The sequence below is a fragment of the Piliocolobus tephrosceles genome, chromosome 15 (assembly GCF_002776525.5).
Source record: "Piliocolobus tephrosceles isolate RC106 chromosome 15, ASM277652v3, whole genome shotgun sequence".
Classification (NCBI taxonomy): Eukaryota; Metazoa; Chordata; class Mammalia; order Primates; family Cercopithecidae; genus Piliocolobus; species Piliocolobus tephrosceles.
In genome coordinates, this window is record NC_045448.1 from 102660113 (window position 1) to 102686325 (window position 26213).

The window sequence follows — 26213 nt, forward strand, 5'->3', positions numbered from 1 at the left end:
AACATGCGTAACAGACGGAACTTTTAGCTAGATGGAAGCAGAACTGGGAGCGCAGCTGGCTTGTGCCAGGTGCAATTACGAGATCACGCCGCATATCCATTACATACCAAGTTTCACCTCTGCATTCTCAGTCAGCAACACATTCTGGCCCTTGATATCCCGGTGAATCACGTGATGAATGTGAAGATGTGCCAGTCCCTGAATAGGAAAGACAGGCCTGAATTTTAGTTTTCTGTGACTACAAGTAAACAGCCAGGAACACACCTTTTATAAGAAAGTGCACATGTGGACCAACGGTGTTTGTGAGCTCATGAACATTAACTTCACTCTTAGTGCATTCCCAGAAAGACAGCACCAATACTACCACACACACAGAAAGAAGTCCTCCCCACCCTCCACATTCCCAGTGGGTTAGGTTCCCCGTGTGAGCAACATGACCACTTCTAGCTGTGCCTTTAAGATACACTGCAGATTACCATCTGCAGTTTCTCTGCTATAATTTGTGCTATTTGTGTACAGGGTGGTTCCTTTCCCACGCTAAATGTCTAGAGGGTGACCCCGTGGGCATATTTGAACTAGACACATCTCAGGGGAAAAGCAAAGGGCAAGAGAGGGCTTTGAAATCTGGCTCTTTAACACTGGCTAGCCTTCCCACTGCACAGTGACAAACTGCTAAGTGCTGATCAATCCCACCTCCATCCCAAGCAGAAAATGATTGTGCTGTCAAAAGAGCCTTGTGTTCAAATAAAGTATCTTTCTTTCCCAAGGAAACAAACCTACTGGGCATATAACACTTTTTGATGACCTTGTATCTGGAATGAGGCCCAAAAGCTTGTCTCTTACGAGAGGTGGTGGAAGAACAAAAACACGTGTTGCATCCAAATATGGTCCAAGAGACAGCAGTGCATCATTCTCACAACTCGTTTACTTATTCTGTCCTTAGCGAGAGAAGCCAAATATACAGCTCACCTCCTTAAGATACAAGCAACCTATTTACTCTAAAATGTCTCAATCCAAAAAGGGCAGATTATAAGTAAGGGTTATTTGATGTTTTTCCTGTTTATTCTTTTTTCGTGGGGTTTTATTGTTATCATTACTTTGTAAGATATGAATTAAATACAATAGCTCCTCTAGAATACTAATTTTTCTAACACAGGGGGTTTCTAAACATTCATTTACTGGTCTGTCTATGAAACAGAGCAAAGCTTATTTGACAGCTCTGTTTATTTTTCACAACACAGGATGTGCGGTATCATACCACAAAGCACTGACTAGAGTAAAAAGCACTAAAAATATATGGTACCTTATTGCTATAGTTAGGAACAAAGTACCTCCTCTCAGCATGGTATAACTTCAAATAGCAAAAGGAGAGACACAAAAGCTAAATTCCCCAATTCTTCGTAATTCCTATTTCTATTACTTCAGTTCATTTTTGTTTTCTAACTTGCCAACCTCTTCTTAAACTTTTACAGAACTATCTTAACAACATACATAAGCACCCACATCTTGTCAAACAAATGTGGCTTGCATGCACTCTTGTTCATTACCAGCAATAAATGTATGGAACAATGCCTGTTTTCCTGTCTATACTGCTACATACAGGATCACTGCTTCTACAGGGAATTAAGTGTATGTAATAGCTCTGCAACAATGTTAATGATTACTAGGAAAAAGAAGAACCTTTTTCTTCCATGAAGTACCTGGGAGTGTATGTGTGTTCAACTAGTCCCATACCAGAAAACAGGCCACAATTATCCTTCCTCAGCAGAGACGCCAAATCCAAACACTCAGCGAAGGACCTACCCTCCAGAAAATGCATCAGTGTTTCTAAACCAGGAAACATTTTCCCCTTAACTCTGTATCATGCATGGTCACAGAATTAAAGAGCAGTCAAAGGCTGCCATACAGCATTGGTTATAGAAAGCTCTAAGTTCCCATGTTCAATATGAAGATACTGCCTTGTGGAATGTGAACATGGAAGTGGGTTAAAAAGAACACGCTGGCCTTGCTGCTAAGCCTTGTGGTCCAGAGGGTAACTGTGCTGGCTCCAAAAAGCACTTCTCTATTGGCTGAGGCCTACCAGATTAGGACTCTGACCATTCAAAGGGTCTGATCATAATGATCATAATGTCTAAATCCAACATCTAGCGAGAAATGAGGAAAGGTTTTGCCACCACAGAAACTGTCTAACCCCAACCATCTTTGAGAACACAGCTTACCTGTCTGGGGGTGGCTGCATTCCTTTCTCATGAGGCCTTACCTCCAGCTTATCATCTTGCCTTCTCTTTACCAAAGCCAACTCTTAGTAACCCCTATAATGAACACATACTACTGCATGACACACGAACTCTCCCTGAGGCATTTGCTTGTTTTTAGTTAATTTAAACTTTTGTCACAAGGAAAAACTCCCATTCTAGATGAAATGTAGACAAAGGCAGTTCGTGTTTCAGATGCCCAGTGAGGTGAAAAAGATTTGCTACGTCTCAAAAAGATGTTCATTCACATGCCACACTCAAGCTGGCTTAGAGGCGTCAAACAACTTTGGCTTCTTTTAAATGTTACTGGAGATTATTGATGGTAAAATGGCTAAATGTACATATTACATATGATAGGTAAACAATGCTTGCCTGGGTATAGAAACACATCTGTCTTGGAGGCTGAAATACATTTGATGCCTAGGACATTATGCTAAAAGCTAGTTCTCTGCTTGAGATATCCCATACTAGAATTATATACAAGAAAGGTAGGGGGCGTGGGTATGTGGGTGGGGATGTGTATGGCAGGAGAGTGGGTGTTTAAAACAAAGAATAATGACAACAATTAATAGTCACTGATAGGTAGCTATGTATCCAAATGTTACATTAAATGATTAATATACACTAAACTCATTGAATTCTCCTAACAAAAGTAATTTCAAAAGGTTGGTATCTAAAATGTATAGATGAGGAGAAAATAAGTCCTGAAAGTTGAATAACATAGGGTATGCTATAGATAAGCAGCAGAGGCAGGACTCAAACCCAGGTCTAACTTATGCTAGTCTCCAACCACTCAACCAATGTTCTATCCTGCCTACCATGCTAAAGACTTTTAGTTGTTAACAGAGAAAATCCATCTGGCCCAGTACCTGACTTCCTTTACAGTAGTATAGGGCAGGAAAGTTTCCCACATTTAGGCTCTGCTTTCTATAATAGTCATAAAAGATCCTGACACTTTAATGACATTTGCAAGTATTTATAAAAAGATGGTTCTCCTGTCACCCTACCCCACCCCGCACAACTAATCTTCTTAGGAGAACTGTCTCTTTTCAAGGACTACATAAATATCTTAAAAAAAAAAAAAATTAAACATTTCTCTAGGAAGTCTAGATGGCAGTTTTTAAACCTGCAATCCTCTATGAATCTTACATATTAAAAGTGGGATAACTTTATTTATTTAAAAAATTAAAATAACTTATTCATTACTTTAAGTTTTTTTATTAGTGGGGGAAGCACAAGAATTGTGCTTCAATTTAACTTCATAATCTTTTTTTTTTAATGTGGTAGATAAATGAAATGAAATGTCTGTGTGTAATTCAGGGATGAAGTAGAAAGAAAAACTGTGATGGCCAAATGAAGGAAGAGACCCACTGGTAATATCCTACATGCACTGCTCAAATACGAAATCCTAGAAACCCTCTGCCTGTGCCGTCAACATGGCTTTACTACTCAAAAGAAACATTTAAAAGCTGCTAAAATAGCAGTTCAGAAACTTACTCTAAAGATCATTAGCCAGCTTTCCAAATGGCTGTCAATAATATTAAACATTCTAACTCTTCTTCATAAATATTGTAACAGATTCTAGTAGCTAACACCAAAGTCTTCAAGGTGATTTTGAAAATCAGCATTCAGCATCATTAGTATTTATTTATAAGCTTATACACAGAATTCCTTTAAAAACAATAGTTGGAGATTATTTCTCTTCCCCTCCACTCTGAGTTCCTTTTAACTCAAAGGAAAGCTGCCAAAAGGTATGTCATGATGCCATGGAAAGTAAATTCAGGGAAATACAGAAAAGCTTTTTTTATTTAAGTCGACCTTCTTTACATACTTGCCAGAGTCAAATCATGATGTAGCCTAAAATTATCAAAGCTAGCTAGATATACAGAATCCTTGGCTGTCAAAGAGAATAATCTATATATGTATAAGTAATGCAAAGAAGTACTTGCGGCTGGGGAAATGAAAACGGAAGCACAGGATCATGGGTTGGAGCACTGCAGCCACCCACTTTCCTCACCCTCAGGATTTCTCTGGAGATGTAAGCGATCCAGTCTTCTTTGAGTGTGTTCCCTTTCGTGTTCTTCACAAGGTCTGTTATGGACCCAGCCCCACAGAACTCCATAACAAGCTACAGGGCAGACAAGACACAAGGTGAGTAACACATCTTGGAGAAATTGGGAAAACCAGTTTAACCACCATGCCATCTCTTTATTCTAAAGACCTGGAAACGTGATGCTCCTAAATAACTCATAATAATTTGGAGGCACCTAAATAACTGAAAGCTCATTTCACAGTCCCATGTATTCGCTCCATGTATGTGGTCCACGAGACTGAGAATGTCTGGTGTTCTACGGCACACCCAAGCGCAGCAATTCTGAAGTGCTCATTCTCTCTCAGAAGCACACGGGCACAGGAAGACCACTTTGCTCCTCATCACTGCCCAATTATCAAATATCTGACTCAAATATTCCCTAACATTCTTTTTCATTTTGCCTCAAAAACATTCTATTTTTCACATTATGATCCTCAAACTATTATATTAACTGGGTCTAATATGAATAAAAAATAGTATTTTTAAGCAGTTACACAATTTTTAATGCAATATTTACAGTATCTGAACGTTTGAACAATATGATCACAACGGTATGTTTAAAGTACCCAGAAAATAAACCGAACTGAACTGTTCTAAAATTTTAACTAGGACCTGATTTGGGCAATGGTTACAGGGTAACCTTTTTCCCTCTATTTAATTTTGCAAATGTTTTCTGTAATGGCCCTTTAAAAATACTGATACAAAAAGTATTAATCTATCTTCCTGCTTTGTAAGTTTAAATAATGTGATAGCCACAGATCTGATAGTATCTCCAGGTCATTATCTTGAATACAAATGTGTTCAAAAAGAGATAAGGTTGAATGTGTCAATTCCAGAAATTTCCCTGTAATTTGTTTTAATTAGCTATTATCATTAATACTATTAATAAGCTACTGACAGAAGTTTGTTTCTTGAGATCTGTCTCTCATTTCCAAGTGGTAAGCTCAATTTGCTGAGTTTTCAAATTAATTCTGTTCCCATAAATAAAGTTTTCATTGTATTGCTTTCAAGCTCCTAATTTCCTTGCTATTTGATCACATTCCTTCTAGATGCTGCCATTTTATTCTGGAAACACAAAGTTAACTTTTTTCCATGCAATGTGAAATCACTATCAAAATAAAACAACCAGCATATAGTCAACCCAGAGACATCGGCCAAGGAAGCCTTTAGAATCTGCCAGCTACTTACTGCTCCTCTTCATTGTTTTTCTTCCCTCCCTTCCCCTCAGCCCCCACCCCCACCATGCCCTTACAATTCAAGCAAATGGAATGCCCACAAATGCTCAGGAAACATCCACCTACCCAGAGTTGGTCATCATGTCCTGGAGGGCTCTTTTTGATGAAAGCACCATAATATGTTGCAATATTTCTGTGATGAGAGTATTTCTTTAGCATATTTATCTCCAGTTTGATTTCTTCCTCTTCATCCTTAAGAAAAAATAAAAATAAAATGTGTGGCTACTGAACGGTGTGCATGACTTTACTTCCCCCACACTACATACAATAATGAAAGGAACACAAGTTCCCCACCCTCCAGGAGCAGAGGCGCATATGCATTCACTTCATCCTTATGCCAACAACAGGAATCTTAGAGGACTCATCCTTTGAAGTGTGATTATAGGACGTGATGCTAACAGTGCGAGGGGACTGCCTGGCCAGTTCTCCCACTAACTGTGACCTCTGGAAATGCACTCCACTTCTCCGAGCCTCGGTTTGTTCAGCTGTAAAAATGGGACCAAAAAAGGGAAATGACTGATACTATTTGAACTTATCACTTGGAAAGTCTGTTTCCTTTGCAAATACAGATCATCTGGTCCGTGTAAGTCCAGAAAACGTTTACCTCGAACAACCCTGCACGACAGCACCCTCTAGTGAAGCCAAGGCAGAGTACTGAATACATGAATGCAGGCTGGAGGTGCAGTCTGTGACGGTGTGCTCAGTGAGAACCCACTAACCCAAAAAGAGGTTCAGCTGAGTCCAGTGGGTCCCAGTAACAAAACATCACTGAGAACATTGCTTCAGACTTGGCTCCTCTCCTAGCATCTTGGTTTATTGAAATAAGATGAGCAGAGGAAGAAATCCAGAATTTGTGTGAGAAGGTTAGGGTGGGGAATGAAGGAAACAGATAGTGACACAAGTCTGGAAAATAAAAATAAGTTGCCCTTGTGAATGACAAAGGCTGAGAAGTCTGTGATCTCCACCTATCTCTCATATAAACCTGGAGAAGAAGCTGTGCACACCAGCCAGGGAGACATTCTGTTATATACACATGACATACTATCTGTGAAGAGTCAGGTTAAGGAAGATTTGTAGTTAGTACAGAATGAAGGGAAAGCAGAGTTAAAGTGAGAAAGAACAGGAACTGTGCAGGAAAGGGAACATCATCCTTGATTAGAAAAGCGCAGTGTAAGATCGGGAGAAATCTGATGACCAGATCTCTAGAATCCCCTATACTGCATACATTTCAAAAGGAAAAGATGACTAGTCCCCTAAAATGTCCTTACTTTTCTACACTGACACAACCATCCCACTCATAACTTGATGTCCTTCTCTCTCCAGGTAAGAGTAGGGGCTCTGAGTAGCCTAGACATACATGCGTGTGTGTGTGTGTGTGTGTATGCTTCAGTCTAACACCTCTAGAATCACTCTTAAGGCCTTGCAAGCCTAAAGGAAGTCTGATTTGCAAATTGTTATACTTTAAAAGCTGCGACATCATTGATTAGATATTAATGAGATCAGATGGGAAAAACAATTTTTAAAATACAGACTTCAGTTATACATTACTGCTTTAGAAAACAAATGTATAACAAGACATGTAGTCATCTTAGAATAGTAATTCTCAAGATGGCAGCTTTACAGCTTGGTTCTGAAACATAAACGCTAGAGTATTATAGTACAGTCATGCACTATATAACATCTTAGTCAACAAAGGACTGCAAATACAACAGTGAACCCATAAAATTAATAAAATTAGTAAACGAAGCTGAAAAATTTCCATCACCTACTGTTTGTGGTGATGCTAAACTAACCTGTCGCACGGCCAGTTATATAAAATTATTGCACATATAGTTATGTATAGTACATAATACTTAATAAATGACTACGTTAGTGGTTTGTTTACTACACTTTTATTGTTATATTAAAGTGTACTCCTATTTAAACAAAAAAAAAAGTGAACTTACAACAGCCTCAGGCAGATCCTTCAGGAGGTATCCCTAAGAAGGCATTGTTATTATAGGAGATGACAGTTCTATGTGTGCTACTGCCTTGAAGACCTTCTACTGGGACAAGATGTGGAGGTAGAAGGCAGATATTGATGAGCCTGACCATGTGTAGGCCTAAGCTAATGTGTGTGTTTCTGTCTTCGCTTTTTACCAAAATGTTTAAAAGTTAGAAAAGACAGAAAAAAGCTTACGAAGATTTTTAAAAAGAAAGTATTTTAGTACAGCTATGCAATGTTTTTTAAGCTAAGTGTTATTTAAAAAGTACCTAAAAGTTTTATAAAACAAACGAGTTACAGTAACCTAAAGTTAATTTATGATTGAAGAAAGCTTATTTTTTACAAATTTAGTGTATCCTAAGTGTACAATGTTTATGAAGTCTACAGTAGCGTACAGTAGTCCTAGGCCTTCACATTCACTCACCATTCACTCACGAACTCACCCAGAACAACCTCCAGCCCTGTAAGCTCCATTAATGTTCAGAGCTCTATGTGGAAAGTACCATTTTTTATCTTTTCTAAAATATTTTGACAATCTCTTTTCTATGTTTAGATACACAGCTACTTGCTATTATTTTTCAATTGCCTACACTATTCAGTACAGTAGCATGTTGTACATGTCTGCAGCCTGGGAGCAATAGGCCACACCAGGTAGCCCATGTGTACCATCTATAAGGTTTACGTAAACACAGTTTGATGATGGACAACAACAAAACTGCCTAATGAATGATGCATTTCTGAGAACATAACCCCATTGTTAAGTGATGCACAACTATATATTCTACAGGCACACTTGTCATGTGACTTTGATAGATGACTACAAATACGGCAGCAGTCACATGACCCAATAGAGTTGATACAATAGTTCTCATTCAAACCCTGCAAAGTCCTACCAAATAGGTATAATTTCTATCTGAGATTTAAATATGGCCATGTTGAAAGCAGCAGTGAAAAATGAGGTACTCAATAGTAGATAACCATCTTAATTCTAAACAAAACCAGTGTTTAGACTAGCTAGTAGTAAAACAGAGAAACACTTCTATTTGAGACCTTGCTTCAAAGGAACTTCATTCTAAAACAGAAAAGGGTAACGATGTTTATTACATAGAACACGAGGAAGCATGCCCCAAATAAAAGTAGGAAATCTAATGCCTCAAAAGTTTTATCTTGTGCTCTCTGCACACACATATCAACATGTACAGTATGATGAGCAGTAGTGACCAGGGCTTGTTGGCATGGGGGCACATTGAGCCTGCTCCCTCCTGACTCACCACAACTCACTCCCAGTGCTATCTGAGGGTTTCTGAGAGACCTCCTGACCAAGCAGTGAGTGGCCTGGGACAGCCCTAATGAGGCTTGTCAAGACAGGTAGGCTCCTGAAAAGAGTTAGCACAGGGTAGTGGCCGTAAACAGGCCCCACTGAAAAGGCATGTGGTGTCACTCCCAGGATAAGGTCCATGGTTAATGTGCTCTAAAAAGCCAAACATCCCACTTTCCGTACACTGAACTGCAGCTGGGTGACCAGAAAGCGAACTAACCGTTTTTCTCCTTTTATCCAAAAGTCAGTAAATCTGTAAGGATTTGGGGTATAAAAACTACACAAAAACAAAACAACATTGGTTATTCTCGTTAGCCATTCGTCTAATCTTATGTTGAACTAGAATAGGGGAAAATCCAAATATTGATTTTAACTTTGTTCCTGTAATAAGAACTTCATACAGTAGTGAATTTTACTGGACTGTCCAGACTTGTTTCATCAATCCAACCCTTACCTTTGCCTACCTCCACTCCCTGCAGTGGCTAAACTATTTCCAGGGCCGTTGTTCCCTATCACGCTCTGCCAGTAGCTTTCACTTCTTGACAGAAAGAAATGCTACCTATGATTCTCCCATGAAAGGCTTCCTGAGCAATAGTTAAGAATTATAAAGTATTTCCACTAGGTTCCATTTATATTTTTTCCTTTTAGTGACACAAACCAATGTCTTCTAGGATCTAACCTGTTCACCACTGTATAAGAAAGAGTCGAGAGCACTCGATATTTTCACAGCTCACCGAGTTAAAAATCAAGCACACATTTTAAAGTTCTCATAGGCTTAAACTCCATACTGTCCACTGGTGTGAAAACTCCTGAATAGGCACATTGGTAAATACTGGTGGCAGATTACCATGGGACCATGTATTTCACTGAATCTGAAGTGCCCTTGAATGGAGCCCATGACTATTTTATGTCATGAAACCATGAAGCACTGTCAACCATAAAGTACACCCTCTAAACATCTTCAAAACTGGGTTGCATCTCAGAATCAATGATTTAGATGAACAACTAAAATACAATCAAGTCTGGCAATAGTTTTTCTAATATGACGGAAACACCCAAATATCACCCAGAAATACAGTGATCCCATCAATGTCACTTGCCAGAATATTTCCCAGGTCTGAAATAGTCAAATCCTGGAAGCATACAAAAATGAACTACAAAATATATTGCAGGGAAATAATATTCTCCCCTCAAATTACTGTTTAGGATCAAGTTTATATACACTTTGAAGATTTCCTCTCTTGATTTTATGATTTTAAAATAGATGACTATTACACATCTTATAAAATAAAAAGGCAGTTAGCACCACTAATTGTCATTTACTGTCCAATTATGAGTGCCCACTTGGAGAAAAAAACACCACTAGAAATACAGAATCTACCAATGGCTTTGAGCCAGCTACAACTGGAAATCTAATTATGACTAATGCTTATTACACAGTATTTTATGTTGTCTTTAGAGTAGGGTAATAATGAATCAACTTCTGAGTTTCAGTCTCCTTTAGGTTATTAAACACACGTTTGGTGGTTGCATCCCAACACTTAAGTACATACATACATACCACCACCACCACGAGCACCACCAAAAACAAACACTCCATGTGGCCTGGAAGGATACAGGAGAAAACAGACTGGGGCCAGCTAAAACTGAAATTTAGAAACAACAAAAAATCCCATACATAAAGTTGAGTTGGCAAAACTACATAGAGGAAGTTTATATATTCCATGTGTCCAGGCAGAGTCCAAACTACTGTGTCCTCCATGCTCTTCTTTAGCAGGTCACAAGTATAAACAAATGAAAAACAAAATCAAGAGTAACTTGAGAGAGAGGCCTTTTTAGTAAAGAAAAAAAGGTCCCCCTCCTGGTTACTCAAATGGTGTGGCAGCTGCTAGCCCCCACTTAGTGATTTAATGCAGCTGATGCCAATTAGCATTTTGGACTTTAACCAGTGGAAGCAAACTCTCATAGAAAAGGCCTTTGTCTCAGGCTAGGACCTGACTGGGAGATGAGTTTTTAGTCGCCTTGCAGGCTGTCAGAGGGTGGGGGTGGGGCAGGGAACATCTGCAAAGTAGTAATTTTCACAAGCAGCAATGGGTTTGTCATATGACAAGCCCTGCCCACTCCACCATCTGAGCACACAGGAGTGCATGGTATGAGTGTTCTGTTGTTTTTTAATGACCCCTTAAAATGCTGTTCAAACTTGTTACCTAAATTTTTTCTCATTCCATCAACGGTAGTAACTATGTGAGGAGAGATAGGCAGACTTCAGATAAGCTAACTGGAATCCAAATGAAACCTTTCACCTGGCATACCCTCTTTACAGAATTAAAAGTAGACTCGGCGACAGCTGGATAAAAGAAAAAGGCAACTGACTGTTCACTCTATGTTAGTTGGAGAGAGGACTGATAAAATGAGATGTATCTCTGGAAGATTTCAGCACCAAAATGTACAAATGAACATAACTGTTTTTAAAAACCAGTTTACAAGTTTGTTTTTGTCAACTACTACTGAATCTTTTCTTTATGTGACTGTGAACGGGTAGAAAAATGAGAACAGATCACTTTCTACCTGGTAAATCCCACTACATCTAAGAGTATTATTCAGTACCACACCAATGAAAGCAGCACAGAATTAATCCATTTTTTCCCCTCAAACAGGCACATCACATTACAAGTTAAATTCACTGACTATTCAACTAAACATAGATGAATATAACTACACAGGAAAGATCCCAGAACAAAATTAAGGCTATAGGATCTGATCAAAGGAAGAAATTACATGTTCCTTAAAATTAATCCGCACCCCCCCCCAAGATCAGTCTCAATAAAAACCGACTTTTAAAATGACAAAATTAACATAACTAAAATGGAAATCAGACACTCACGACAGCCTGCTCAAGAAAAAACACTCTCTGTTGTGAGCACATTTCAAATCAAAACGCATCCTCTTTCTAGTTCTGCTACTGAACCAATGAGCTAGTTCTGGGATTCCAAAACCAGCATGCCATGGCCTGAAGCCCCGGACCCACCCTGTTCTCCATGGAAAGCACAACACAGAACTTCTACTACACACAGCAAAGCCCCCAGCACGCACTCTGGATCCCTCCATCTTCTACAAAGTGCCACCTGCTGAATCTTTCAATGAGACTGCACTACTCGGCTGGTATCTAAAAATAATGTGATATAGAAGACAGCTACACAATGACACCATTCACCTGGATGGATGGGGGTGGGGAGGACTTCAGATAGTGAATATAGTTCATTCTATTCTCCTCTGCATCATTTGTCCATCAATAACTTAGGGAGACTGATGCTTGCCTGAATAACCCACAAGAAGGACAAACTCCCACCAAAAAGCACCACATGGCAAATAACGAACATGGTGATACCACTCAAACAATAAATTCAAGTCAGATCACTATTTCCCCTAGGATCTAAAAGAAACTATTAGATCTTTCCAAAGCTTCATGTCATCAACATCCAGGAATCCTGACAGTTGACCCTGTCGAGCCCCAATCTATAGACAAAATACCATGGGTACAAATGTCTTCAAGAATATACTTGAAATAGTTCATATTAGTACTCAGTTTAAATGAATGCATTGAGGAGGAGGGGAGAAATGCTACCAAATATTACCTCTAGATTATAGCCTAATTTTCTACAATTGTCATATACGATTTTCCTAATTTGGAAAAAAAATAAACAAGTAAGAGTTTAGGATAGAAAAGTTTGACCCCCAAAGAATTCAAAATGAGCTTTCTGGCAACTCACAGTCCATCTCCTTCTGTCCCTGGACTGAGGGTGACCCTCCTTGCTGCTCGAGGGTCACCACCAGTTTCCCTGCTTGGGCCGCTGACACCAATGGTCAGTTGTGCAAGGAGGCCTAGGAGAGCCTGAAGAATTACAGCCTGGCTGTTTAAACTGCCTTCAACTGGGTCAGTGGCACACAAGGCTCTGACCTTAGCCTCATGGTCATTTCTTCCTGTTTGCTATGACGTACCAATCCAGACACGCAACTTCTTAGTATCGGCTCCTTCCAGACTTAAGTCATTCCTGGAGCAAAAGGAGAAGGTAGGTGGAGCACTTACCATCCTCTGTCTTCATTTTCCTGACCTGCCACAAGGTCCCTTGAGGAGAATCTTGCCTCAGTCTATTCATACCTCTCCCTAACCCAGTGGCAAACTCCATGAAGCTTCCCACAGCACAAGGAGGGAAAGAGTACAATACACACTGAATAGAGTGTTGTCTAAAACCTTAAAAACAGGTCCAAGAAAGGAATGGCAACAAGGAGCACAGCTCTGAAGGAGGGTGTGATAAGCAATAGTGTTTCTGCACTTCATGCTGGATTCATCCATGCACTCACAGGTACCAGAGCTCGTGCTTACACGTTTGACAAAATGTGTCTTCAATGAAAAAGAATGAAGGGAACTTCGGCTCCTGGCCAAAATAAAGTATCAAGGGCAGATGATTTATCCTACCACCTGAACAACTAAAATTAGACAAAACATATGAAAGCGCTTAGAAGACTTCAGGCCATAAGGACAGTGACCCTGAGAGCTGGGAAACACATGCAGACTTCAGCTTACTGCCCTCAGAAGGACTCCAAGCTGCAGCAAAGGGAAAGGAAACCTAAACGGCGCCCAGAGGAGTCTCTGAGTTGAGGAGAAAGGAGACAGCTGCACAGACAGCAAGCAATTCCCCTAGAAGACTCAGTAGCACACTATCAACACATCCCCATGCGGAAACCACCTGAGGTAAGGGCAAGACCCTGATCCCAAAGGATTCCTCGGAATAGTACCCAGTGCTCAAACGGATGGGAAGCAGTACCTCCTGCCGTTGGCTAGACTGGAAAAACTCATCATTCACAGGATTCAGGAGACTCTGGCCTCGATAGTGGGGCCAAATAAATCTAGACTACATGATGTGACAATCCCCAAATCAAATCTTCAAAGGATCATATTGTTCCCAAGAACTAGCTTCATCCCAGAACAAAGGTCAAGTATGTTATAAAAAACATAAGATATCCAGTACCCAATAAGGTAAAATTAACAAAGTCTGGAATCTAATTAAAAATTACCAGGTGTGCAAAGAAGCTGGACCATATACATATGGGGGGGGGGGATAAAATTATCTGACACTAACCCAGGAATAACACTGATCACAAAATTCACAGATTAAAAAAAAAAAAAAACTCAACAAAAGCTACAACCTACACCTCCATTGGTATAAACTATTATGTCTGTTGGGCATCTGCCCATGAAGCAACCTGACACCCAATTTGATTTTTCTGGTCCATTAAATTAGAACCCAGTGCATTTAAAAAGCAACAACTTGGATTTACAGATGTTTCAATCCTTCAACCAGAGTAGCAGAGTAAAAGGCCCCACATTATCATACAGGTCATCTGTTCCTACTTTCCCACCAATAGAAGAATATAATCATAATTTTTTTAAAAAATGTAAGTCACATATAGGAAAAACTCTACAAAAATGAAATCAATTTACTTTTGATCCAATCATTTAAATAATTTTTGTTTCACCTTGATTGCTATAAACAACTTATTGATTTATGTGTGAATCAAAGTATTGGCTGTCAAAATGAAGCTAGTAACTATTCCACAGACCCTACTTGGAGAAGCAACGACTTCAGAGGGCGGGGTCAATGGCTAGTATTTACACAGCTCAGTGACTTTCTAACTCTGACCTTGAGGACATTAGAAGCAAAGCACCAATTTCTGATATGTTTCATGGTTTACCTTACCCTTTTCCCTCATTCTTCCTGTCTCCTCCACTATCGCTTCTTAAGCTACCCCAACTCCTGCTTATGTATTATTCTCACATGTTTCATGAATCACTACAGTACGTGAGTAGAAAAAAGGAAGAAAAAATAAAAACAATGATCACCTAGAGAAAAGCAGTGAAATCTTTCCTTGGAAAGCTATCTTTCAAATGTCATGATATTAAACCAAAATCACCCTGGCTCTTGATGCTCCCTGGAAAATGGAAAATTTGCTATAATCCGCCAACATGGTAACAAGGAAAAAAGCCTTAGTTTCAATGTGTGTACTACCATTTTGTTACTTTCAAATAATTCTCTTCGTTGTGGATAATTTGTGAATCTCGAAAGGGATCCTGTCTTTCTTACGAAATGGCAGTTTCCACTTAAAATACAATGAAGTGACCTCTGTATCACAGCTCACATCCCTGGAGAAGTTTCTGGAAGAGCCTCATGGGAACCACATATGAAGAACCATTCCCTTGGCTCTAAGAATTCAAAGATGCTTTCCACAGAAGTTACTCAAAAAAGACCATGAATAAGTGTCACAGACTTGGGTAAAATAGAAAATAGAATCAAGGTATTTTAATTCCTAATAGACACCCTTCATTTAAAAACATTTAGGTGACAAAATTCAGGTACAAGCATACATTTGGCAATGTCATACTGCATCTTAACGTTCTCTGCAGAAAATGTGACAGCATGTATCTGGAGGTCACTCAACGCTTCTCACAGCTTCTCACCTGTGTGAATCATTTCCTAACACTGTGGTGTGGAAGAAAACTATAGGGTGGCACCAGTCATCAAGACTTCAGTAATTAAACATCACCTCCCTACTTTTCAATCCCAACTAGGAAAATAATTTGAAGTCTCTCCCTCTCAATTTTCTCTACTTCTTAGAAACATATCAAACCGTCTAATGGGAGACAATGAGAGAAACACAAAATCAAAAGCTTCACAGTCCCAATGGAAAAACTACTACACTTGACCAAGCTCTGAGGAAATCTGACTCTACAGGGCTACCATCTGCATTACACTAGTTACTCAAACTGACCTTAACTAAACCCAAGGAGAATTTCTGCTCTGAACCGAACCAGTGTATTCAGTTCTAGCCCACTATGTAAGTGATCCTTATGAGGAAAATCCTCTTGAATGCTTTATACTCCACCACCACAGAAACTCGTAAAAATGTGTCCCATATCCTCTCCTCTAAACAACAGTCAGCAATGTATGTCCTAACTATGTATGTCATTACCTCTGTTCATACAAGATAATGACAAACTGCAAGTGCTTCTCTTGGAAAAATGTGAAAAGATGCCAAAAATTCAAAGATACCAAAAAGACTGAGGGAGAAGACAACCAATGATCTTCAATACGTGATTCAATTGGAAATAATACGAACAACTGCTGAGACTGGCGCTGCTCAACTGCGCCCCAGGGCACTAGGAGAGTGACCACCACCGGCACTCACACTGCTGCAGGTCCCAGCTACAGCTCCCTTTTCAATGTTTTCACTCTGAGACATGCTCTGAACACAATACATATTACTACTAACATTGAGTACTATTCGCATTTTATCAGAAAACAATTTTTCTCTTGAATGTAATTTTAAAAGATTATTTTTGAAAATACAAATTTTATTATATACAGGAAAAAAAGCGTTTTCCATTAAATAAACCTCTAACTTCATAGTGGAAGTCAATAATACAGGATTAATGTAATCCAATTTAAATAGGCAAACAAAGTTTCCTCAAATTTAGAAGACAAGTTGGTGCTATTTTATCTTGCACTTACTTCTTTTACTTCAGTGGCGTCCCCGAGCATCCCACCACCCCATCCAGCACCATAATCACACTGTCTGGCAATTATTTACAGCAAAGATGCACATTTTAAAAACAATCACCAGAAGGATACTGTAAGTTATTAGCAACTTTTTTCTTTGCTATTAATCATTTTATACAGAACTTTAAGGCAGCCTACTACCCACACATTTCATAAAGCTGTAGTAAGTCACTTTGGTCTTAAAACAGTTCATTAACTTGCCATTGTGTTCCTTAATCTTTACTCCATCTATCTGCAAGTACACAGGGACACATACGCATGCTGTGAGGAGGTGGACTGGAGGCTGTAGGAGTGCCTGGACCAAAGACATGCAAAGAAGGTCTCCAGACACTGCAGATGCCCTCCATCTGCGAAGATTCAAACAACATCACTCCCTAAAGAACAACACAGTCCTCCCTGTCTTGTGATCATCATCTCCCTGTACTCTGAATGGCTATGAAGCAAAACACATGCAAAGTCTGCATGGAGTCCCCTCAGTCAGTCTGGCTAACTTGAAGCAATTGTTTTAAAACTAGAACTCTCACGGTGCGGGGGGAGAAAAGCGTGCGCACAGGAAAAAGAATGTAGTTGTCAGAATAAAGGAGGACCATAAACTACCACACACCTATCTTGAATGTAATGGAGGAAGTAAATTTCTGCACAAAAGAAAAAGTAAACATATTGTTATCATGAAAACCCATACAAAGTATCTCAAGTGGTAGGTACCTTCTCCTCCAAGAGTGTGTATTGACTTACAGAGATAGAGACAAAAACTTAAATCAGTTAAAATTACACAAATAAATGTCAGCAGTGAAGACCCTGAAAGGCCATTTACCAACCCAAATTCACAAGCACAAAGGATATTACCATGTTGGAACCTGCTCAACTTATCCAGCTCCAACCAACAATACCAACTGCCAAATTTACCATCTGCTGTTACCCAAAAAATGAAGGTGAAGAAGTTGCCATGCCACTTTCCTTGGCTGATTTTAGCAAGTGCCCCATCCACATGCCCATCCATTGGTATAAATTCATTCAGTAAGCATGAACTGTGGGCCCACTTCATAGCAAACACCATGTGGGGCACTGGAAAGAGCGAGAAGGGACAGGACAGGGAGATAGATGACTCATCAAAAAGACAACATGGGCCAATGCAGATACAGAGGCAGGCAGAGCACAGGGACAAGGAAATGCAGAGAGAAGGGGAATCAACACCTGGGAGGGTGAGGAAAGATCATTCCAGGTGTACTTGGGCAGCTGCCAAGGAGGAGCCAAGAAACCTGGGTCGAGCCAGGATAAAAGAAATCAGACAGGGAATGACACTACACAGAATGAAGCCAGGGAACCCACGGGCCAGCAAAATTATGTTCACATTCTCTTTTTTTTTTTTTTTCTCTGAGATGGAGTCTCGCTCTATTGCCATGCTGGAATGCAGTGGTGCAATCACGGCTTACTGCAACCTCTGCCTCCTAGGTTCAAGTGATTCTCCTGCCTCAGCCTCCCGAGTAGCTGGGACTACTGGTACCTGCCACCACGCCCAGCTAATTTTTGTATTTTTGTAGAGACGGGGTTTCACCATGTTGGCCAGGATGGCCTCGATCTCTTGGCCTCGTGATCCACCCGCCTCGGCCTCCCAAAGTGCTGGGATTACAGGCGTGAGCTACCTCGCCCGGCCCTACTTTCACATTCTTGAGCCTAGACTAACTAAACTTGATAAAACAAAACAAGTCTGTTAAAAGAAATCAAGAAAATGCCCTCATTTCCTGCCAGGCTCAGTATAAATTGGCAGCCTCACACTGGAATCAATCAGCAGTGTGCATAAGGCACTGTCTTGTGCATGGATGCTTATAGACTTGAGCACATTCAACAGCTAGTGTTTCTACTGAATAGTAAGACTTGGGCAAAAAACTGGCACAGAATACTGTAACCTATGCTTGCAGAATTAATTGGGTTTATCAGTTTTTCTAACTAAAAATAGACACAGAATGGGGGAAAGAATGAATTTAAAACTTAAGGTTCTCTAAGGCTTAGACCTTTAAAAAGAAAACCTCAAAACCAAAAGGAAAAAAAGATAGCCTCTTGAGAGCCCAGAGTAAATAATGGGTTAATTTGGGGCTTGCTATTCAGAGCTAAGATCCTTCACTGGTAAATTTCACTGAAGACATCTTTAATTACTTGGGGGAAAGAAAATCATAAAACCTGAGGGATATAATAAGTAACAAATCCTGGAGACCTTTGTTCTTTTAAATGGTATCGAGAATTTTTTCAGATATTATAAAAATAAGAGCCAATCTAGAGAAGCCTCTCACCAAGTCCAATGCAAAAGGCAATGAGGTTGCTTATATATTAAATATGGGTATAAATCAATTATAACATATAAATGCATAATATATAATGCAAATATAATTAAATACATATATTTATATAACATAAATATCATTAAAACATGCACAGCAATTACCTATATTTAAAAAAACCCACAGTGGTACTATGGAATCTTCTCTAAACATCCCTTAAAAACATGTATAGGAGATGCTGAGGCATGTATCTTAGACACAGCAATCCTTGAAAGATTTGATTCAAACCAAATTCACCCTGATGGTTTAGTCAAAGGCTTCCCTCCTGCTTTTGCTACCTATTATACCACACCAGCCATTTCCTTCACTTAAAATGAAGAAAATTAGCATATCCATGGCATGTGATGTACTGGCACCAAACTAAGTGATACACGCACACACCCAATTAGACAATGAATCTTCCAATTCACTGAACTCTTTGGGTCAGCACAGAAAATCATGTTGGGCTTTTAAATCATTTATGTGTTCATGTCAAGTAAGTATACTTGGCATTATCCCATTATGCACTAAATAATTTACATACAATTGCAGGAGAAGAGAACTACATCTTTAGACCAGATGTTTTTGAAGATGGTGCTGCCAAGCACACACAGAAATTGCACAGCTGCGTCCATCAACCACAGACACGATGTCACAGTCCAGCTTTGAGACAGGCTCAGCAGCTGGCCATCTTCCTCCCAAACAAACAAAGCAACAGATGCTGACGATGACAAGTACTGGGGCTGAACCACCTTAACTAAGCAACTGATAGAAGGCTTGAGTCAAGTTATCAAAAACAAGCAATTTATTGAGAGGTTTCAAATAGTACTTAAGTTTTAAAAAGTCATCAGGCCTTTTCGAAGTAATATGCTGCTTCCTTTCCCTAACTTCAGTTTTATTTATATTCAGATGAGTTAAAATAATAAAGACAATGACAAATATCATTTAAGAAGCATCTATCAGGGAAAATATATTGATTAAACCACCATATGTATGGTGGTGATTAGCAACCACCTTTCAAGATCTTTTAAGCCAACAACAAAAAAAACACTAAGAATAAAAAGTGCTTGTCTGTTCACACAGTATTATGAAGTTATTTACAGTGGCCTGTTCTTCAGTAATTTACAATCTAAAAGCCACATTGTCCAAAGTGTATGAACAGGAAAAAAAAATCACTACATGAAAATAACATATATACACACTATTTACAGGCTCAAAGTTGTAGAAGTGTACCACGAAGTGGTGACTAGAAAAAAGTTGCACGAAGTATGTAGTTGAGATTAAACAAGATTAAGGAATTCACCATCTGAATTATTCAGGAGAAATCTTTCTAAAATAAATAAATAAATACAAACGCATTTTTAAACTAAATGCAGCCACAGAGATAAACACGTTTGACTGGGGGGCTTTCCCTGAGTGAATGGCAGCAATAAGAAATAGCTTTACTCCGCAAACACTGGAAATACACCAGAACGTCGGGGGGGAGAGACTGTAAGAAAATATTTTTCCACTTTCCAGTTTTCTAGATGAGTACATTATTTTACTGTTAGAGAAAAAAGCCTTTCCATCATTTAAAAAATAACTTTATCTACATACATACACACACACACACACAATGAAACTAAAAATATATACATTAATGTTTTAACAGGAGTTAAGCCAAGGTGATGTAATTATGAGTGTAATTTTTTTCATCTTTTTACTTCTCTATATTTTATTCCTGGAATAATTATATTTCATAGAAAGTAAAAATTAAGAAATACGATTTTAAAAGTCACTTAAATTTTTTGTTCCAGCAGCTTCACTGAGCTGTAATTTACAAATCATAAAATTCACCACTGTAGGTATACTAAACTGGGGGGTGGTGTAACGGGGGAATACATTTTAATTTTCTTACCATCCTGATAAGCAGAAGTAACCAGTAAAGTCAAAGGGCCAAAAAAGCCTTGAACTTTTAAACTAGCATAAAGCAAAAAGTTAAGAAAACATTCACCATCCAGCATGAACTCACTTGAAGCAGCATGCATCTATGAATTCTGCTGTGTTAGAGCCAGGAGCAGCCACAGCCATGGGCTCTGTGGCTATAAGGAAGACGCAGGGTCTCTCACTTGCACAAAACTAGCAATTCGTCTGTGTGGGGCCCTGGGCACAAGCTGCACAAGGGCAGCACCCACACCACAGAGCCCTCATCTTCAGTTATCCTGCTCTGCCAGCAAAGTAAGGAGTCATGGGCATTCTTCTCCCCATCCTCCTAATGGATAAAATAAAAACAAGGAAAAAACCAGAACTGATGGTCATTTGTAAAGCAATGGGCTTATCCTGAAGAAAACTTCCGTTGTTGGGCTTTACTGTGAAGAAGTATCTTTGGTGATACAGTTTGGATATGTTTCCTGGCCCAAATTTCAGGTCAAATTGTAATCCCCAATGTTGGAGGCAGGGCCTGTTGGGAGGTAGCTAGATCACAGAGTGGGTTTCTCATGAATGGTTTAGCACCATCCCTCTTGATACTGTCCTTGTGACAGTGAGTTCTCATGAGATCTGGTCATTTAGAGAGACCTGGTTGTTTAAAAAGTGTGGATAGCACTCCTTCCTTCCTTCCCTCCCCCCCCCCCCCCCCCCCCCCTCCCCCCTCCCTCTCTCTCACTCTTGCTTCTACCATGTAAGATGCCTGCTCCCCTTTGCCTTCCAACATGACTGAAAGCTTCCTAGGGACTCTCCAAAAGCAGAAGCCAGTATGTTTCCTGCACATCCTGCAGAACCATGAGTCAATTAAACCTCTTTATAAATTACCCAATCTCAGGTATTTCTTTATAACAATGTGAGAAAGAACTAATACAGAAAAGCACCTTCGGTCATATGGGTTACCATCAGTGTAGAGACTGATGAGACAGAAATGGCACTTACCCTAACATCCCCCACCCCACCCTACTAACTATGATGTCATTATAAAGCACTTTCTGTGAAGGTAGTCGGTTCCTCAAATCATGATACAGGAGTGCCATGTCGGGCTAAAATACGGGTGAGATGTCCAGGAACATTATAGGCATGTCCTCATGCCTATAATCTTAGCACTCAGGGAAGCCGAGGCAGGAGGACTACGTGAGCCCTTGAGCCCAGGAGTTTGAGACTACCCTGGGCAACATAGTGGGACCCTATCTCTAAAAAAATTTAAAAATAAAAAATTAGCCAGGTGTGGTGGCACACACCTGTAGCCCTAGCTACTCAAGAGGTTGAAGTAGGAGAACTGTTTGTGTCCAGGAGTTCCAGGCTGCAGTGAGCTGTGATCACACCACTGCACTCTAGCCTGGGTGACAAGTGAGACCCTGGTCTTGGATAAAAAGAAAAGAAAAAAAAAGAAGGGTAAAAGACAGACCCAAAAAAGGCTGCAGAGGCTATGAGCCAACACTACTCCACATGTGCCCAACCACACAGAATCACCAGGGCCAGCCAGGCCCAGGGAGATGTGCTGCTTTAACCGTAGTTCCAAATTTTAATCTCTTCTATCTCAACGGCCTTCTTCCTCCTTTCCCTTTTGAACAAAAACATTTGCACAGTCACTTTCTAAATAAACAGTTTTCTTCTGCTTTCTAAACAACTTAAGGAGGAAAAAATAACCAAGGAGTCTTCTTCAGTTCTAGCTTCAGGGGGAGAAAAATCCAGCATCTTCAGTAAGTGAACAAAAGCAAGTTCACCCGGCACATTAAAAGTGAAACAGCTGAGCCAGGGCACAGTGGCTCATGCCTGCAATCCCAGCACTTTGGGAGGCCAAGGCGGGCGGATCACGAGGTCAGGAGTTCGACACCATCCTGGCCAATATGATGAAACCTTGTCTCTACTAAAAAAAAAAAAAACAAAAAACAAAAAACAAAAAAACAAAATACAAAAATTAGCCAGGTGTGGTGGCGCGTGCCTGTAGTCCCAGCTGCTAGGGAGGCTGAGGCAGAATTGCTTGAACCTGGGACGCGGAGCTTGCAGTGAGCCGAGATCGTGCCACTGCACTCCAGCCTGGGCAACAGAGTGAGATTCTGTCCCAAAAAGAAAAAAAAAAGTGAAACAGCTGAAATGAAGGCATTCACTCTTTTCTTGTATAAACACCTTCCCTCACTCATTCACAAAAGAAAGATCCCCAGGGGTCTGGGGGGAAGATGACTCATCACCAGGAAATACCACCTAACTACAGATTATCTCAACCTAGCAGTTACTGCTGTTATTGTTGCTCTCCTAGGTATGACAAAATGTCATATCGAAGACCTTGCTTTTAAAACATCCTTCTCATTAAAATCAAGAATGAGTAGAAACGAAGTGATTTCTTTCTTCATCATCTGTAAGAGACAAGGTGGGGACAGGAGCAGGGTATGGTGGGTGGGGTGGGGCAAGAACGTAGGCTTGCTTGGAATTTTATTTATTTGGCTGTGTCTGCCTATCTTTAATCCACCCCAAACCTATACCACCCTAAGGGAGCAGGGGGAGGACATGCTGCAAGTGCAGCGAAGTCGGTAGGAAAGTAGACAGCCTCAGAAACAGGGTGAGAAGGAAGCAGCAGTGAGACACAGGCCAGACAAGAATCTCAAGAAGTACCGCACAAATTCTTTGCAGAAGACCTGTAATAGTGGGGAAAGCTCTGTAAGTCAACAAAGATAGCAGAGAGTAAAGTTCCCAAGTCATCACACGCCAGCAACATCATCTACTCTTTCTCAGGACTCTTGCAGTTAAGATAATACAATTTGAAGTCAGAAAAGAAGTAGATATTTAACCATGCCCAAACTATGAGAAATACAGGTGTGAATATTTTCCCTATAACCTGCATCCCAGCATCTCTTATCCATCACAGAATTTCCTAGACTAGGTAAATTCCTTTCTATCTCTGCAGCAATTCAATTCAGCACCTGCCACATAACAAGTATTACATCAACAGCGGGGATATATTCACTTGGAAGTTAGGGGGACACCACAGAATACTAAAAGCATGAGAATAAATGAGCTCTCCCTATAAGCAGCCATATGGGTAGACCTCACAAACACAATGCTAACGGAAAGAAGCCAGACATAGAGTACCACACAGTTCCATTTGTATAAAGAACAGACACAGGCACAAGTAATACGTGCTGACAGAAGTCAGGACAGTGTCACCCTTCCATGGAACAGTTAGTGACTGCAAGGGGCCTATGAGGGCACTCCTGGGTACCCCAGAAGTGGCAAAGTTCTGTTTCTTGATCTAGGTGCTGGTCCACTGAAGGGTTATGTACAGTTTTTGGAAATTTACTGAGTTTATAATTTGTATACTTTTCTGTATGCATGCTTCACTTCAATAAAAAGGTGTATGTGTATACATATATATATACATATATACACACATATGTGTGTGTGTGTATATATATATATTTTTGTTTGTTTGTTTTGTTTTGTTTTGAGAGAGAGTCTCACCTTGTCGCCCAGGCTGGAGTGCAACAGCACAATTTCAGCTCACTGCAAGCTCTGCCTCCCTGGTTCAAGCAATTCTCCTGCCTCAGCCTCCTGAGTAGCTGGGATTACAGGCATGCGCCATCACACCTGGCTAATTTTTGTATTTTTAGTAGAGACGGGGTTTCACCATGTTGGCCAGGCTGACCTCGTGATCCACTCACCTCGGCTTCCCAAGGTGCTGGGATTATAGGCGTGAGCCACCGCGCCCGGCCCAAAATACAAAAATTTAAAAGCTACTGAGGGTTGTATATAGGAAGACACTTCTCCTGAACTCAGTGCTCATATAGACAAAGGCAAGTAAACACAGCTACCCTCGAGAACTTAGTTTTCCAAGACCTGTCAGCCATGTTGCACAGCACAGGTATATCAGTGAGAGAAAAAAAGTGTCTGGGAATGTCTAGACATAAAAGAAACACGGGTAAAAGAAAACTGGCATAAGGTTCCTGTGCTCAGAGAAAAGCCCCCTGGACACGTTGGGGACTTCAGAGCCCCACGGACATCATGATAACCATCAGATAACCAACAGATAGTGGCAGTCCCTTTTCAGAGGCAGGTTTCCATCTAGGCAGAATTTGCACTCAGACTTGGAGACCAATCAGCACCTGAGAGTACTAGGGAGAGGAGTCAGAAATAAAATTCTTTCACTCCACCATGAAATCATTTTCATAGTTCTAAACATCACCTAAAACCTCTGACACATAGTGAACTACATATAATGCCCAAAGTTCAATGGACAATTGTTTTACAATTAAAACAAACTGCAAAACAAAATGGAAGCTCGGGAACAGGATCACAGCCAAACTATAATCTGGGTTCCCTGTTAGTGCACAGAGTTAAAAATCAAGGGAGAGAGTCTGACCTGTGGCACAGATGTTGCAGGCTAACGTGGAACAACAGAACAGAGGGGCTGTACTCTCACCGGCTGCTCATTCACCAGAAAAGGCAGCTTTCTAAGGGGATTTTCTGCCCTTGGAGCAGAGAGCCTGGCTTCCTGCAATGCTGAGGCCATTTACAGATTAACAGTGTGCTACAATGTGGCAAGTTCGGATGCTAAAAACCCAGCCCATCAACTAGCTGGCTCCCTAATCCCATTTTAGATCAGACCCACAGAAGTCAACTCTCTTTTCTGTAAGGTTAGTACAAAAGTCAGAATAACCAGGAGATAAAAATTTCTCACCAAAAATGTCTTTCCCTCTGTCAGGGTATTATGCTAATGGGAGTGAAGGGGGGGGGGTCCGTTTCTCAATTAGAGCTTTTATTCTAAAAATGATTCCACTGTCATATAAATGTTTAAGATACGTGTATGTTGTTACCATAGATTTTCATGAGACGTTGACAGACTGATAAAACAAGCAATTCCAGAAAGCTTTATCATATGGACAGGTTAGTTTAGGCTAGAATTTATATCCCAGTCCTATGAAGAGAATGTAAACTGGAAAGCAGTTATTGGAACTAAATTCAGGAGGCAAAAACAAAAAGGGCAGGGGTGCTAAAAAGATCCTTTTAAGAGATTTCACCATTTTAAGTGTTTCAAAGGAATGGACATAGGTTATCTAAAACCTCTTTCCAACTGTATTGCTTCACCATTTTACCACATCTCAAAGGGCATGTCACTATATAATTAAAAGACAATCTAAACTGTGTAATCATCAAATAGTTTCATGGCCTGTGCACACAGACACACACACACACACACACACACACACACACACACCATCAACCAAGTATAGGTAACTTACTTGAGTTTTGGGGTTTTACATATAAAAAGAAGGGGAAGCACTGTTTATTCAACAGTATTTACTAAATGCCTGCTATATGCTAGGCACTGAATTTGCACATGGGATGAAACATCACTAAAAGAACTGGCCAGGCACAGTGGCTCACGCCTGTAATCCCTGCACTTTGGGAGGCTGAGGTGGGCGGATCACCTGAGGT

At 40.2% G+C, this 26213-nt stretch overlaps 1 protein-coding gene across 26 annotated transcripts in view; it reads right to left on the reverse strand.

The window, feature by feature from the left end:
* MAP4K4 (mitogen-activated protein kinase kinase kinase kinase 4) overlaps positions 1-26213 on the reverse strand; it is a 192588-nt gene that overhangs the window by 64973 nt on the left and 101402 nt on the right. For all 26 annotated transcript variants that reach the window (XM_023211368.1, XM_023211364.1, XM_026456411.1 and 23 more), the window contains exons 4-6: positions 5649-5774; positions 4273-4383; positions 108-198 (exon numbers count right to left, since the gene is read on the reverse strand). In XM_023211368.1, the coding sequence (XP_023067136.1) occupies positions 108-198; positions 4273-4383; positions 5649-5774 (328 nt within the window). The remainder of the gene's footprint in view (positions 1-107; positions 199-4272; positions 4384-5648; positions 5775-26213) is intronic.